The following is a 17,335-nucleotide window of genomic DNA, read 5'->3' on the forward strand; positions in this document are numbered from 1 at the left end:
CCAGGATGAGACTAAAAGTAATCCGATAAACAGGCGAAAGTTGGGGTAGGCAGCAAACAATGAGTAAACCAGGGAAAAAGTCCAAGTAAAGGCAAGGCAACTAGGAACCACAGGAACACTACAGGCTAACAATACTGAGCTCTGTGCATGTGTATAACCAGGCTTTAAATAGAGCTGATGAGATAATGAGATACAGGTGAAGGCAATTAATGACGATGAGTCCAGCAAAGGATTATGGGAAATGTAGGGAAATGTAAAAGTCAGAGGTGGAGTGTCCTCTGGTGGAGTTCAAAGTAACTTCAGCAAGAGATCGTGACAAGTACACAGCTACCTTTGAACAGCCAGCAATGGAGTAAGATGCTTTTTGGCTAATTTGCTAATGCTAAGCAGTTTGCATGTTTTGGGACAGGACTCTGGCCAAAGGCATATTTGGTGAAGTTAATGGAGCAAAAGTAACACACTTCACATTTAACTTGCCTTTACTTTTTCATGCAAATATCTAAGATCATTAATATATCACTATCTACATTTAAAATGACACTGTGATAGTATGATAGTTCAATGTGATCGTTTGGAGCTTCACTGAAAGGCACAAGCTCCACTGGGAAGAAAGTCTTCAACATAACTAGCCACTGCTTTGGAGAGGTAGGTCATGCTGCCAAAACGGCCACTGGGGGAGCTGTCGTACATCAGCCTGCAGATGCCAGTCATGTGATCCTTCTCAAGAAGACTCTCATCAGCTCCCAGTTCTTTCTGCACAAACAGAATTCAGTCATTAGTGCTAATGAATTTCTTGACCAGTGCAGTTTCCTTTGCCACTGCTAGTCAGTTGCATGTGGGAGGAATGTTCTTAGTCTAGGCTAGGGAGTATTTTAGTGGACAAAAATCTATATAGCGCAGAATGAGTAAAAAATATTACATTTTCTCTGAATGTAAGATATTTTAAATAAATATTTTGGAGCATATACAGTAGTAGCTTCAATTGCTAATAACAGGCTACTCTTCTCAAAAATATATATATATACAGTACAGACCAAAAGTTTGGACACACCTTCTCATTCAAAGAGTTTTCTTTATTTTCATGACTATGAAAATCGTAGAGTCACACTGAAGGCATCAAGGGCTATTTGACCAAGAAGGAGAGTGATGGGGTGCTGCGCCAGATGACCTCGCCTCCACAGTCACCGGACCTGAACCCAATCGAGATGGTTTAGGGGTGAGCTGGACCGCAAACAGAAGGCAAAAGGGCCAACAAGTGCTAAGCATCTCTCGGGGAACTCCTTCAAGACTGTTGGAAGACCATTTCAGGTGACTACCTCTTGAAGCTCATCAAGAGAATGCCCAGAGTGCGCAAAGCAGTAATCAAAGCAAAAGGTGGCTACTTTGAAGAACCTAGAATATGACATAGTATGTATATAATTCCACATGTGTTAATTCATAGTTTTGATGCCTTCAGTGTGAATCTACAATTTTCATAGTCATGAAAATAAAGAAAACTCTTTGAATGAGAAGGTGTGTCCAAACTTTTCGTCTGTACTGTCTGAAATGCTTTCAGTTATTTTTGCTACACAAAGACATTCCGTTATGCTGCGTGATATTACACACTGGTATTGTTATCATATTATATTACATAATTATCATAATCATAAACACACTGTTTAGTAGCACAAAAAGCTTTGCGATTTACTGCACCTTGTTATTTTTCTGTTTATTTACCTATAATGGCACATTCGCAGAAAGAAGCTTACATTTGCATTGCAAAATAAGGTGTATAAAGGACCCATGAATCTCCTCATGATAACCTGATCATTGTAGAACATGTTACTGGCCATTTGTACAATCCTCTCCACCTCAATGACCCCACCCAAACTCTGGATGTCCAACTCTGCCAACATGGTCAGGACCAGGATGGCCTCCACCAACAACTGCCGGTATTCAGGTTGAGATATGCGGTTCAGGACTGTTTCCACATGCACTGCAAACTTGATTTCACCGGGAGTCATCTAAAAATGGCACCTTTTTAATATAATTTTGTGAAATTAAAACTAAATGTCACTTAATTTTATCTCTTAAGATTGTTTACCTCTCGTGTGGTTGAGGATGGAAGCACAAAGCCCTCAATGGACAGCCCGTGACACTTAATTACAAGAAAGGGAAGTTATTTTAAAGCAAAACCTCAATGAATAACCCAGCTTCGGCACTCCATGTAAAGTGTCCCACACACCTTCTGCAGAATCTTCCAGACGTTTTGATAGAAACCAAAAGGGACTCTGTTGAGAGCTCCATCAAGACGTCTGCGCCGAAGCCACTGGCCATGTCTGCTGTCATGCACCAACGTGGCTCCTAATGATCCTTGAAATGACTCAATGGATGGAAGTCTGTATCTCTGGAAAACAATCAGATTAATTACACCTAAAAGGAAAAAGCTCAAGCTTGGAAAAGAAGTTTGTTTGCTTCTGGTCCACTTACCCCTGATTCAATATTTCCAATATGCAGCGAATGAACTGACACAGCCTTAAGGACACAGAAAAGGACGTGGTCTTTATCTACTGCCATTATACTGAAACATAACTGTCCTAAACCCAAGTCTTTTCTCACCAGTTTGATATCACCACCCTGTTTACTTGCAACTTTCACTTCGGGTCTGGTGGAGCTGGATTTGCTCTTGTCTTGGATATTGACATCAGGGCTGACCACATTTCCTGATGAGTGCACTGGCCCAAAAATAAAACTCATAAATATGCAAATACACAGACTTCATGGGCGAGTATGATGGCAATGGATTAATATATTTACCACTTTTCTGAACCCCAAACTCTTTGCCACTGAGAATGTGAACCAGCAGGTTCTTCATCTCAGATGGGCTCATGTTCATCAAACTCTCTGTAGCCTCCTCACCTAAAAAACAAAAAAGACTGATATGATATGACATGATATGATATCTTGTGTGCTCTCAACCAGAGTACTAAAATAATATCAACTAGGCTTGTCAATTGATTAAAAAAATGAATTGATTCAATTATGTTATTCCAATCTTATATACAACACTGTTCAAAGTTTTGAGATCAGAAAATAATGGTTGCATTACATTAATCATAATCATCATTATAATCATTAATTAATCATTAATCAATCATTAATCAAAAGTGACATTTATGTTACAACAGAAAAAAGAAAAAGATCATAGTTTCCACAAAAATATTAAGCAGCACAACTGTTTTCAACATTGGTAATAAGAAATGCACCAAATCAGCATATTAAAGGGATAGTTCACCCAAAAATTACAATTTGATGTTTATCTGCTTACCCCCAGGGCATCCAAGATGTAGGTGACTTTGTTTCTTCAGTAGAACACAAATTATGATTTTTAACTCCAGTCGTTGCAGTTTCTCAGTCGTACAATGCATGGCAAATGGTAACAGAATCTATGAGAGTAAAAAAACCTGCAGAGACAAATCCCTATTAAACCCTGCTCATAATTGAGATTGTAGATAGAGTGTCAACGGTCCATTTGAGAGATAGGTGGCAGCAACACACTTATAAGTCTGCGATCCGGCATAATGCAAGAAGAATAAGAAGAATGCCTTACATGCTTGCTGCTGTGAAGCGCGTTCACAAGAGTTCCAACAGTTCGGACATTGCGTGAATCAGAGGTAAAAAATATATATATAAATACTGTTCAGTTTCTTGCACAGACACAGTTTTGTGTCTTTACACATCAATGTATCGTCACGAGCTGCAGGGTTTAATATGGATTTGTCTGTACATGTTTTTTTTTACTCATAGAGACTGAGAGACTGCAACGACTGGAGCTAAAAATCATAATTTGTGTTCTACCGAAGAAACAAAGTCACTTACATCTTGGATGCCCTGGGGGTAAGCAGATAAACATCTAATTTTCATTTTTGGATGAACTATCCCTTTAAGAGTGATTTATGAAAAACTGTAAAACTGAAGACTGGAGTAATGGATACTGAAAATTCAGCTTTGCTATCTCAGGAATATATTACATTTTATTAATGTATCATTTCTCACAATATTAAAATTTTTTACTGTATTTTTGATCAAGAAGCTTCTTTCAAAAACATAAAAAAAAAATCCTACCAACCCCAAGATTCTGAAAGGTAGTGTATATCAATATTTGATGAGAAATCCCTCAAATGAAGATAATTCAAAGATAATGTTACAGCAGATGAATAAATCATTGAACAAAGTGACTTTAGAAGTCAATGTTGTTGTTTTTTTCATATCAATGACTATTTTTGAGCTGATCACTGGCTTATTTTAATTACAGTATTTTTGAAGTTAACTGTAATAACTTACAGTCCTAATAAAACAGAATGAACAAAATAGTTTACTGCAAAAGTTAAGCATTTAATAAAGGAGTTTAATGAAACGGCAACTGAGATACCTGAACAGTCGAGGGACTGAGCAAGCTCTGTGACCATGACCTGAAGTATGAGACCAATTCGGAGGCGAAACATTTCACTGAAGATTTTTGGCTGGGTACGAATACTCATAGCCAGAAACACCATTATCTCCTGCCAGGAGCATACAAGAGTGTCAGTGGAATTCAAATGCACAAGGTTGAGGTGTGGATCTGACCTGCATCTCTAACCTGAGTGAGAACAGCGATGGTGAGGTTGTTCTCACTAGCTTCCTCGATCAGCCTTGCCAGCTTATCTGGGGGCATAGGGCTATACAGAGACAAAGATTGCACTATGAAGAGGTAAACCTAAATGTGAACAAATGTATCTGTACTCACGCTGAAATAGTTTTCTCTCTTGGTTCAGGAGGAAGGCCAACTGTTAGATGTTTCTGATGAATAAGCAAATCTGAGCAGGCCTGTTAATGGTAAAAAATCTCTAATAACCACATTAAGAGAAAATTTAATTTGTTACATGCAGATACAGAAAATCAGCTACTCACAGCATCCAGCTCTTCTACTTTCTTGCGTAGCATCCCACAGATCATCCGGATGAGGCCCCAGTGTTTTAGGTTTCCTGCCCTTTCATACAAATCACTCAGTAGTTGTCTTACCGTCCAACCTTTCCCGTGCAGCTTGGTGTCCCAATCCATTCCCCTTATAAAAAATCCCAACATCATTCCATTTAAAAAACAATCCTCATCCTCCACAGTCACAGTACAGCTCTTTTCAAGGACACAGATCTAACAAAACTCATTAAATGGTTTCGGCATTACTGACTTGTCTTTGAACAGGATATAGAGAATATCAGCCTGATCCTGCAAGTTTTGACTTTGTTTCAGCATCTGCACTAAAGCTGGGTAGTCAATCCCGCCATTGACATCTCTGGGCAGGTTTGTAGGTTGAGGGGCCTGTGTCTCAGATGCCTTTGCAGAAGAAAAAGTCATTACAGCTCTTTGTGAGATGTGGACACCTGCAATAGAGCCATTTTGAACAATCCCAGAAAGCAATTTTCCCATTAATTTTCTCCAGATACAGAATCTCCAGGAAACATTCAATAAAAAGATCTCTCTGAAATGAATGACAACTATTACAAACAGTGTTTTGAAGTAAAACAGTGTTCTATGATATGAAAAAAGGCAAAGGTACATAACTGTCCACCTGAATCCTTGGCAGCTTTGAGGATGGCATCAAATGGTACATGTTTTTGAATTAAGTCTCTTATGCTCACCCAGGCTGCATTCATTTCATCAAAAATACAGTGAAATATCATTACAGTTTAAAAGAAGTGTTAATATATTTTTAAACGTTTATATACATTTCTATCACTGTAGATCTGTCTTGGTTTCTCTGTGTAGAAATGAATAGGATTTTATTTATGGATTCTGACCATTTTGAAAGCAGAGACAGCCAGATGATTATTCAAATTATTGCTTAAATGTTCACAGTGCAAGCCTGTAATTTAGTGTTATCTACCTTTTCTTTGCAATCCAGCAAATTAAGGTTTGGTGCCGGAGACTGAAAAAGTTTTGTTGGAAGGTACATATGCACATCTGCAAGGAGGTCAGAATAAAATGAATTATTTCTGAGCATTTGAAAAGACGCCTGTTCTCTGAACAATGTCAAAATGACTGACTGTCTTTTTAAAAACATACTGAGTATATTGAGCTCTCTGGCCTTGTGCACCAGAGACACCATCTCCTGAGTCTTTTTGACTGCTGCCCTGAAGCGGTTTAGGCCTCCTTTAGTGGCACTTATGGGACTCTGCTGAGGAACTGCCAGTAGCTGGTCCAGATACACAGCCAGGTCATCCACCTCTGCACACACACACACACACACACAAACAATTAAATAAAAACCTCAGAGGACTGAGCGCGCTTTTTGTGAAGTAATTGAATATTTCACCACATGTGTCAATATATAAAACTGACACAGCAGTTGCTGCTCCATCACAAAACTGCTTCTCAAGCATCCATCCGCCCATGCAACTAAGCAAACTGTCCGACAGAGTGACTGTCAACTGCAGACCACATATTTCAACATAAAATGTCATGCAGAAAAAGCCAAAACTGCAAGTTAACAGCCAACAAACACCCTGGCAACTGACTTAACCATCCAAACTAAAAATCTTTTAAATTAAAGTCTTTATCAGACTACTGGATTTTATCAATGTTTCAGAGGTTCTTTATGAATGAGACTCTTCAACGAAGTGGGATCCATTAACACAGGCAAGGCACATGCAAAGTAGAAAGAAAAAGCAACATCTTCAAAGTTAATGGAATTGACTGAGTAAAAATAAACAGTTTAAAAAAAAATTTTTTTCAGGATTTGATGAACACTACAAGTGCACATTCAATATAATTAAGTGTACTTCCTTTTAACAGTTCACCCAAAATTGAAATTCAGTCATCATTTACCCACCATCATGCTGTTCTGACTCTTAATTACATTCTCTGTATGTGGAACACAAAAGAAGCTACTTTTTCATATACTGAAAGTCAGTAGCAACAATGGACCCAATTGAATTTAATTGTATTTTTGAAAACATCCTCTTCTGTGCTCCACAGAAGAAAGTAATTTATTTTTTATTTTAGGATGAACTATCCTTTTATGTTTTTTGTTTTTTCAAGAGAAAATCTCATAATACGTGCTGCTAACTGGTGGCTCACTCACCACAATCCATAAATGTAAGATGGGCACAACAGGAGGTGTCAAGAAAAGCAGAAAGTTTCCCAGTCTTAACCCTTGAAATGTAAAACTGATTTGATTTTGGGCTGCCTTAGGTATGTCACAAATATTGAATGTGCTGACCGCTTTAAATACGTTACCTTGCTCCTCCAAAGTAACCGTCCTGTAGTTTTTTCAGGGTTGCCAAAACAGCAGGATCAATGTGCTTGTGATCATCGGCTACAAAGGACAAAAACTAAATGAATCTCAGCTTTCAGAATGAGAAAGATGCTGTGTGCATATGGTGATGAGGACACTCACTGAGCATGTCGTGTAAAATTGGGAAAGTTACAGTGGGTCGGCCGGTCATCCTCCAGCGAGAGCAGAGGTAGGAGATGTCAATGCGGAGCATTTCCACAATCATGTGATTGTCCAGGGCCAGATAGAACTCATGATGGTCTACAAACTAAACATTTGATTAGGACCAAAACCAGCTACTGAGAGGATATTGAATATTCAAATAGATTCTAACAGCAAATTTAAAATCATACACTGACGTACTTGAGGTGTGAAGGTAAATATAGTGTTGCGAATAATGTAGAATTTGGATGTTCCCAGCACACCAATTCGCCGGTACGGCCGTCCAGTCAATCCCAGCCTTTGGTTACGCCCTGAAAAAAAAAAAAAAAAAAATATATATATATATATATATATATATATATATATATATATATATATATATATATATATATATATATATATATATATATAGTAAAATCCTTGAGTCTCTGTCAGTCTTTTGTATATCCATCACTTAAAAGAAGAAATAATTAAAAAATTATGTTCATTGTGAAAAAGCAATAACAGTTATGCCCTATAATCCAAGTCTAATGAAAATCTTACTGTAGTTACTATTTACTTTCAAAAAAGTGCTAAAAACTTCATCTGCCACAAAAATTTCGAAAGAGATTAATGCAAATATTTTTTTCTTAAGGCACTTAATATTCAGCAATATTATACGCTTGACTGCACTGTTGCTACTGGATATGAACAAAACTTGAATTGATGATGACACTTGTCTTCTGTTGAGCTGCTTTATAGCTGAAACAACATCATTTCAAAACTGATGAGTTTTGCAATATCAAAACTGTTATTGAACCAAACTAAATCAAAACTAAACAGACTCAAGCTGAATAACGACTCCGTTGCCTTCTGTAGAACTGCTTATAGCTGAATTGAACTTGTTTAATAATTGATACAGTTCTCGCTTGAGAATAACTCACTTGAACTGAATAATGACACTACTGTCTTTTTTAAAGCAGAATGTGTGTCATATCTGAAGACGTTTGCATCATTATTTTTTTCGGTTTATTTCTGTGAAGCTGCTTTGAAACAATCTTCATTTTATAAAGTGTTATATAAATTATGGTGACTTGACTTCTCCCCTTGAATTCTGCCCTGAGCTCACCTAGTCTGGCATAGATGTGACTGAGGACTCTGGAGGGCTGAACTCGGATTGGGTGAACGTCCTCCAGGGTTTCTGAGTCAATGCCATGGCTCTGTAGGAGCTGTTTAATCTCGTCGCTTTCTGCCAGGATAGACACTGAAAGCACAAAAATGGAAAACAGCCATTGTAAATATGGTCAGATAGAATACTTATGTAATATGCAACATCAAACAGATTTCTAAATTGATTAAGCCAGACTTAGCTACTGTCAAACATAGGTCTTACCTTGAACCACAACATCAGGCTTGGGGACAGTAGAGAGGCGTCTATTGAGAGGATCGATTTCACCAGTTGCTAAAAATCCCTATAAAATAAAAATTGAATATTATTTTACATATACAGGAACACGTTCTTTAGCTGACCATGATATGTTTGTCTCAGTTTCATAGCCGCAAAGTGTCAGTGTAGTGTTCATTTGTAGTTATTTATTTACTAAACAGTCAAATCCGCCTACCAGCACCCCCCACCCCAAAAGAAAAAAACAATAATAGTGCCATAGTACCTTCAAAAGCTCTATTTTACCCATAAATGAGTGGTTTTGAGTAAGAATCAACGGAATTTATTTAATCAAAAATACAGTAAAAATTGTGTGGAAAAAATTTAAAATAACAATTTTCTATTTTCAAATTGTTCAAATAGTTATGCTGCATGATATGTGATTTTCTAGGGTTCTTTGTTAAAACAGAAAGTTCAAAACATAATTTATTTGAAACAGAAATGTAAAAAAATCATGAAAAATTTGTATATATATATATATATATATATATATATATATATATATATATATATATATATATATATATATATATATATAATAAATGCAAAAAATGTCATTCGCAATTGTTATGTTAAAGAGTTATTTCTACCTGACCTTACCCTTAAATATAATTTTGTTGACATAACCTAATATATCTAGGTTGATTCAGCAACATTTTTTATTTGAATAAAATCAATCAATTTAGATGTTACCACATTTTTCATTGTACAGTATATATGGTTTTGTTGCAGGGCATTCCCTGATTTGAATAATTGCATTGAATTGTACTAATGAGATGAACAGGGTGAATGAGTGGAATTATGTGTTTCATAAGGGATATATAATGTGTGTGTGGCCTCCGGAAACAGATACAACTACAGTACAGCATTACCATATCAGCCGATTTTTGTGGAATTTATCGTACCTCTGACAGCAGGTTACCCAATATGTACAGCGACTGGCCCCATTTCAGTGGACACTTGCCTCCTGGCACTCTCTCTACGGTGTGAGGGTTAACATACTCTTCTTCAACCTAGTTGAAATGACACATAGAGGATGAAAGTCCATTTTTCTTTGGGAATAACCCACATAGAATCACTCGACCAGGAGTCTGGATTTAGGTGTTTCATCATAACAGTACAAAATCCAGTGCTTTAGTGTTGAGAGCAAAGTAACTAAGTGTGTCCAGGTTGTACCTTATCTGGAGGAACACTGTAAAGCTCAGGGACCAATCGTAATCCATTCTTTCCTCTGATGAGAATGCTGTCTAAAGACTCTCTGTACTCCTGAACCTGAAAAAGAGAGGAACAAGCAAGGCATTGTTTTCTAAGGAATAGTTGGTTATTTTTTGTCAATATAAGTGAATTGTCTGTACCTGTTCTGGACTGTTGATAAAAACGCCATCCAGGATGAGGTATGTCCAGAACAGTGGCCATTCACACTCTATGTTCTCAAAGAGCTTCAGCTCTGATGACTCGTAGTACAATCGATCAGGGTCCTTAGAAAAGAATGACTGAGTGAGAATAAGCTCCGAACATCCATACAAAAGACAACCACACATCTATGACATATTTCCTGATAAATTGTTCAAGCTAGGTTTTACCTCTCGGGGAGTTTTATTTCCATCTCTAAGAAAGCGACAGCATCCATATCTGCCCTGTGAGAAAGTACAGGGGTAAATAAACACAGTAAAATAAGGTGTTTGTCAGACTTAAAAAAATAAAAGCACAGTTTGCATGTTTTTATTTAATTCATATCATTTATAAAAAAAAAAGTATGATAAATAATACTTAAAAATTTAATGAATCTGACTACATTTTTTATACATATATTTAATTACATTTTATTACTGTGTATATGTATTAACTCAATTTCAAATGTCAAGTCTGAAGTTCAATTTAGTCTTGAAGATATGCGATTTTTATACCTATTTAGAAAGAAAAAAAAAAGATTTCTTAAATTATTTTAGTAGTTCAGCTTCACTTCATGTATCTTATGACAAATGTATAGCTCATGGAAATTGCTGTCATGAAGACATTCATGAGACAAAACACAAGAAATATGTTAAAATGCTACACACAGACTTCAAGACTCTGTCAAGAGTAAAATCTGATAAAAAAAAGATTTACCAATACCCATATCTGAAGACACTGGTATTCACCTGAAGTTTTGAAATGATTTCTTCTTTGGTGATATTAACTATGTTAATGTCCTCAACTGCAAATGCTGGATAAGAGATGATGGAAAGAACCCCAGCGTCCACTTCTTTGGATGTTGATGCCCTTGGCAGCATGGAGCTGAGAATAGACTATTGTAAAGGTTTCAGAAAGAGAAAAACATTTAGTTACTTTCAGGAGGCATGAAGACCTCACAATATGGATGCTGTCTTCCTATGTGTGACATCATAAATTAGTTTATTACTTGGCAGTGCTGAATGTCATCAGCTAAAGAGTGTACGACGGACTCTGGGCCGCCCTTGGCACCAAAAAGGTTCAGTCCATCCAAGGCCTCCAGAGCAGCCTGAATAAACATGCATTAACAAGAGGTCATGTTATTATATCCCATGGAGATCAATTATGTGACACTTTGACATGTGATACCAATTCTTAAATGACTGTGCAATTTATCACTAAAAATGTAAATATTTTACCTTTGCCATTCCAATAGAGCTGGCATTTATCTCAGGGATCCCTGTGTTGGTCTTGTCTCCTCGTTCCCACATTCCAAAATCCTGTGAATCATTTAGAGTCTTAATATTCATGGCAAACATGTGTCAAAAGTCTTTCTGTGTCCGAACAGGATTTTGGTGCTTACCGCCACTTTGTACGCAGATTCAATGTAAAAGATCAGATTCTGGACAACATCGACCTCATCACGTGTGTAAACAATTTTCAGCCCTGTTCCACACAAGAACATGGTTTAAAGACACTTTATTAAATTAATGCACTCTGATTCCATGTCACAATGCATTGTGCTGCATGCTGCAAACACTAGTGTTACTTTACTTTAAAAGTTAAATTCAACCTGATGCTGTCATTTGGGCCAGAAAGAGCAGGAAGATGGAGGTAGCGTCCACCTGTAGATGTCCCCACTCCTGATCACCAACTACAGTCGCACAAGTTCCTGTATGGTACTTCGCATGAAGGCAATCTTTGGTGTTTTTGCTGTACTTGAACTTCTCCACCTTATCAAGCTGTATAATAAATAAAAATAAACACAGGCTTAGTTATTATACAGAAAGTTTTTGTTTCTCTGACAAGGCTGGTTCATATGCAGCATCCTCCCTGAACATATGGTATGCTGTTTATCCCTACCTGTCTCATCATACACCGCAGTAGTCCTCGCATGAGTTTGACCACACTCTACAGGATGAGAAGAGACAGAGAACAAGAGAGAGAGAAAGAGAGCAGTGAGCCTTGGCCGTGACCTTATCCTCTACATCTGCTGTGACCATGAAAGAAACACGAGTCAAATGATTTGCCCTCTGACATTTTCCATGGTCTCCCAGACACAAACACTAATGAGCAGAAAATATGAAATGTCTGGGACATGGTCAGACATGGCCTTTGATGCCCTTTGACAAAATTGCATGGTTTTGTTTGCAGCTCATCTCACTACATACATGAACCAACCTGCTCCAGTTCATAGGCTTTGGCTTTGTCTTCATCTCTGTCTGCATTCTTCCTGTAGGCCAGACTCAGAGCCCACACAGACAGGATGCTGTACACATTGTCTCTTACCCAGGCATGAAGTAACGTCTCATCTCCTGGGAGCAACCCTGTCACCGGATCCTGCAAAATATCATAAGGAAACATATATACCATATAAATCAACTATATTTAGTATATGTGACCATTTAAAGTGACACCAATGGCCTGGCCTGTGACATTTAAAGCATATGACACTTTGAAATTAAATTTTTACCTAAATTACAATTTTTAAAATAACTTTTTAATTCGTAATTGTACATTAACACAACCTTGTTGCATTAAATAATGCATGATAAAATGCCTCAAATAATTAATTCCATAAAATATTCTCAAATGGTCAATAACCAAAGTCAAACTATAAACTCCCTTGTGAAAAAGAGGTGTGTTTAATTGTATTAAATGTTCACTTGTAGTGTACTTCAAATCTTAAAAATATTTTTTCAATGTACTTGCAGTTAACTGATTATTACTGAAATACAAGGAAGAAGTACTCTTTCATGACTTTTTTAACACGTTAAAAATACAGCCCCCCCAAATATGAAAATACTGTGATCCTCATTGTCACACTTGTAAGAGTTTCTACTGTGGAACACAAAAGGAGATATTTTGAAGAATTCTGGTTACTAAACTGTTTCAGCTCCCATTGACTTCCATTGTATGGACGAAAATACAATGGAAATCAACTGTTTGGTTATCAACATCCTTCAAAATATCTTCTAATGTGTTCAATAGAGGAAATAGAAGAATACAGGTTTGGAATGACAAGAGGGTGTGTAAATGATCAAATGTTATAGTGTACTGTCCCTTTAAACTGAATTATAAGTATGATTTTAATAATCTTTTGACATGCTTTGAGGAAGTACACTTCTAAATACTGAAGCACACTGTAGTGTGTTACTCAGTATTACATTTAAAGTTAATATATTTTAAATGTACAAGCTTTATTACAATTACATTGAAGTATATTTTAGTTTGCCATAAATGTTTGTCAGTATATTCAGCAGTACACTTTAATCACTCATTTCAAAGATATCATAATAATAAACGTACATATTAAAATGTAAAAAGCAGTCTTAAATTCAACTAATTCCGTTTAATATTAATAACCAAATTACATTTTAATTTAATCGCAAAAATATGTCATTAAATGTCTGAAAACATTACATTCAGTTTTAACTTTAAGTGTGTTATTATTTTTAAGTGTATTATTTGCATTCTTAAAAGTATGCTAAAGTGTACGCCTACTTCTTTTTCACAAGGCTGTTACTCTGCCATTAATCAATAGATGTGAACACAGCAAGAATATGTGTGTAATGTTTATTTTTCTACTGGCTGTTCCCTTATAATCAGTGAAAGTGAGATCATTCAGGCTCACCTGGTGACAGAGGATTGTCTGTTGCAACATTCTGGCATAGTTGTCCAGTTTCACTCCGGAATTACTGCGGCCTCTCATTTTGCTTGTTTTGTAAATGCTGCTATAGTTCTAACTCACTAGCAGTGTGAACTTGGCTTAGCTGCTGGTGGGCAAGTATCAAGTACCGTACATGTGAGGCAGGCAAATGTCAAAGCCTTAAGGACAGGTTGTTCAGTGGTATTCTATTACATCAGACGATGTAACTGCTGTTGAGGCGCACCCTATGTTGTATTTGCAGGTGCAGTTTCCATCAAAATCAATCATATGAAGTAAAATAGAACACATTTTTAAAATTAACAAGATACTGCAGCACAGCGAGCAAACTGATGCCATGTCTGTATATTGTCCCAACGATTTAATATGCTTGTTACTTACAAAATGAATCAGTCTATTTAGCCAACAACATGATTGTGAGTCTGATATCTATACAATACTTCAATAAACAACAAGTTATAATGAGCAACTACTATTTAGATGCTACTGACATGCAGTCTGTTTTTGACGGAGAGGAGTCTTAGTGGAATCCACCATTGGTCATCTCAGTGCAATACACAACAATGATGTTTGAATTGGTGTTTGTTTGAACAATTTAATGATTAAACAGACACAGTCACTTGTTAACACCTACTGGCCATGTAAAAAACTAATTATCAGCAAACTATATGTGATAATACATTATGTTCACAGTAAAATCATATTTTTTTTATTGTGGACATTTTTGTTTATAATATAATATTTTATAAATAGTGTAAATTAAAAAAAAGAAACTGTGCTAAGGCTTCAAAAAAATGCATATTTGAGTATGAACATTTCATAAATGGAGACCGGATCACAAATAAGAATTATAATTAGAATTAGAATTGTTAGTGATTTATTTGATTAACTTAAACTTTGCTCTAGTGTCAGAAAAGGAACATGTAATCTGGGTTCATTTGGAGGTCGTTACAGTACATTCTTGTGCAAATACTCCTCTCACTAACATGGGGCCCTTTGCCATTAGAACTGGGTTTCTCAGAACATAGAATATCCTGAGAAAGATATGTGCAGCTGTGCACAATCACTTACTGGCCCTCTACCTAGTATAGATCTTAATTAACACTACTGAGGCCTTCTATATGCCCTCATCTAATACAGTACTTTATATCAAATATCACATGAATATAATTATTTCATACATATATAAATCCTAAAATATACATTTTAGCCTCAATACCTCCAGCAAGTGCACATTCTAAACAGTAACAAATGCACTTTTTACGGCACTGTGATTCTTAATAATGCATTAAACAAATTAAAAATCAAGTTCATACAGATTAATACAGCCTGTTAAGTATATTTACAATGCACTTGCAGTTTTGTTAATTGTGTATTGATAAGCACAAGTCAAATATAAACCCCAAGAGTCAGGTTTAAAATCATTGTTAATAAACAATACGTTTTTTTTTAAACGGCTTGAACATAAAACGTATACACTGTAATGTAACTTTTTTTAAGTCAGATTTGGCCACATACTCTACACATTTTGTACTGTGCTATATACAGTTCAGAAATTAAAGTGCTTGAAACATATGGCCATTATATATATATATATATATATATGTATATATATATATTGATTGGGTTGACTCATGAATGACTTCCAATCCACTGAGAATGAACAGGCTCATTAAATGAACAATGACCGTTCCTAGGGGTAGAAAATATAATCAGTTTTCAGATTCAGGGCAGGTTTAGGACTTCAAATGAAAGGAAATGATGACAGCGATGACTTACCTGCATAAACCTGTAATACACTCTATGTTGTCATGGCAGTAGGCTCCATATGGTTTGAACCCCATGATTCGCCACAGAGGGGACATTCGGATCTTGCGATGAAGTGTATGTGATGACTGAAGATCTGATCGCACCTCAGGAGTCACTACTGGCACGGTAGATACCTAACATACATCACTCAGTCAGCAGTGAACATATGCATACTGCTAACATGTGTAGTATTAATAATAATAATAATAATAATAATAATAATAATAATAATAATAATAATAATAATAATAATAATAATAATGTAATAATTAATTATTATTATTATTATGCACACTGCTGACATATGTAATATTAATAATAATCAATATAATTTTAAATATAATAATAATATAATGTAATAATTTATTGTTGTTATTATTATTATTATGCATACTGCTAACATATGTAATATTAATAATAATAAAATATAATTTTAAATATAATAATAATTGTTATTATTAATCACTTGATTAATAGGGTAACACTTTACAATAAGGTTGCATTTGTTAATATTAGTTAATGCATTAGCAAACATTAACTGTTAGCGGTGTATTTTTAAATAATGTATTAATCTTTTTGAATGTTAGCTCTTAAAAATACAGTTGTTCCTTGATCATGCTATACCTCACAGTGCGTTAACTATTTTGATTTTAAGAAATGTGTTGAAATCAGTGTTCGTTAAGGTAAATTAATGCAACTAATGTTGCCAATTGAAAGCTTACTGTAAAGTGGGTTTTTTACAAAATAATTAACCTGGTATGACATGTTCTTGATACCTGTGGGTGAAAAATGTTGTTGGAAAGAGGTTTAAACTCACCTGGTACATCAGCATTAGCAAAATGAATGTGCAAAATCCAAATGTAGGCAGGTTAAAGTGATGAAGATGCATTTTGGTCATGTAATTTCCCACAAAACTCCAGTGTGTCAGTGTGTCCAGAAGATTACTTGAGCTTTGCAAAGACCATGTGTATTTATTACCCTCCAGCACTGATCTTACCTCCCCACCCTCTGTCGATCCGTCTCTTCTGCTCTCTTACTCTGCTCAAGGCCATGGTCAAGATAAAAATTGCGCGTTTGGTAAATATTTGAGAGTTTACGTAAGCTTAAATTGGCATTAATGTCTAGTTGTCTAGCTTCTGGGATCGATAGGAGTAAAAAAATATAGTCTCTCAGAAGTGCTGCCCTAAATGTTTGAGACATTTACAGTAGCCTACATTTACATCATGTTTAGACTGTTTTTGTATAAACAAATGAATGAAAAAAATAAATAAATATGAATTTTTAAAATTATACATAAATTCTGTCTAACAAATTGCTGTTATTACATAATGTGGGTGGTGCTGCAAAATAAAAATATAAACATTACATGCACCAAACCGATGATTAAAATTTTATTTATTTTATTGAATTATTATAATAATAATAAATCATGTGCCACTTAAATCTGTGAAATTTACTGTAAAAATGACAGCTGTGGTTGCTAGAACTTTACCATTAAACATGTGATTAAAATAATAAGATGTGATGAATCAAAGTTTATCATAAAAAGCTT

The 17,335-nt window shown here is 35.6% G+C and overlaps 2 protein-coding genes across 4 annotated transcripts; both read right to left on the minus strand.

Moving 5' to 3' along the window:
* Window positions 1-318: 318 nt before the first annotated feature.
* Window positions 319-14,101, minus strand: phka1b (phosphorylase kinase, alpha 1b (muscle)). Of its 3 annotated transcripts, none has more exons than XM_059542437.1 (32): window positions 13,942-14,101; window positions 12,489-12,647; window positions 12,171-12,218; window positions 11,881-12,049; window positions 11,671-11,753; window positions 11,507-11,587; window positions 11,278-11,376; window positions 11,018-11,164; window positions 10,460-10,513; window positions 10,232-10,354; window positions 10,053-10,148; window positions 9,782-9,889; window positions 8,826-8,904; window positions 8,562-8,696; window positions 7,655-7,764; window positions 7,415-7,559; window positions 7,255-7,333; window positions 7,100-7,170; window positions 6,082-6,243; window positions 5,903-5,979; window positions 5,207-5,352; window positions 4,930-5,083; window positions 4,766-4,845; window positions 4,619-4,697; window positions 4,412-4,541; window positions 2,797-2,898; window positions 2,599-2,714; window positions 2,470-2,514; window positions 2,225-2,386; window positions 2,084-2,137; window positions 1,803-2,003; window positions 319-753 (listed from the first exon to the last, which is right to left on the minus strand). In XM_059542437.1, the coding sequence occupies exons 1-32, from the start codon at window positions 14,017-14,019 to the stop codon at window positions 580-582; spliced, it is 3,546 nt and encodes a 1,181-aa protein (XP_059398420.1). In that variant the 5' UTR covers window positions 14,020-14,101; the 3' UTR covers window positions 319-579. The 3 variants fall into 3 exon arrangements, with proteins under 3 accessions (XP_059398420.1, XP_059398422.1, XP_059398421.1); XM_059542438.1 differs by having other exon boundaries at window positions 574-749; XM_059542439.1 differs by lacking the exons at window positions 12,171-12,218; window positions 12,489-12,647; window positions 13,942-14,101 and having other exon boundaries at window positions 11,862-11,993.
* A 1,505-nt stretch (window positions 14,102-15,606) lies between these two features.
* Window positions 15,607-16,815, minus strand: si:dkey-22f5.9 (liver-expressed antimicrobial peptide 2-like). Its single transcript, XM_059542000.1, has 3 exons — window positions 16,601-16,815; window positions 15,754-15,917; window positions 15,607-15,667 (listed from the first exon to the last, which is right to left on the minus strand). The coding sequence occupies exons 1-3, from the start codon at window positions 16,679-16,681 to the stop codon at window positions 15,607-15,609; spliced, it is 306 nt and encodes a 101-aa protein (XP_059397983.1). The 5' UTR covers window positions 16,682-16,815.
* Window positions 16,816-17,335: the final 520 nt, after the last annotated feature.

The sequence above is a fragment of the Carassius carassius genome, chromosome 47 (genome assembly GCF_963082965.1).
Source record: "Carassius carassius chromosome 47, fCarCar2.1, whole genome shotgun sequence".
NCBI lineage: Eukaryota > Metazoa > Chordata > Actinopteri > Cypriniformes > Cyprinidae > Carassius > Carassius carassius.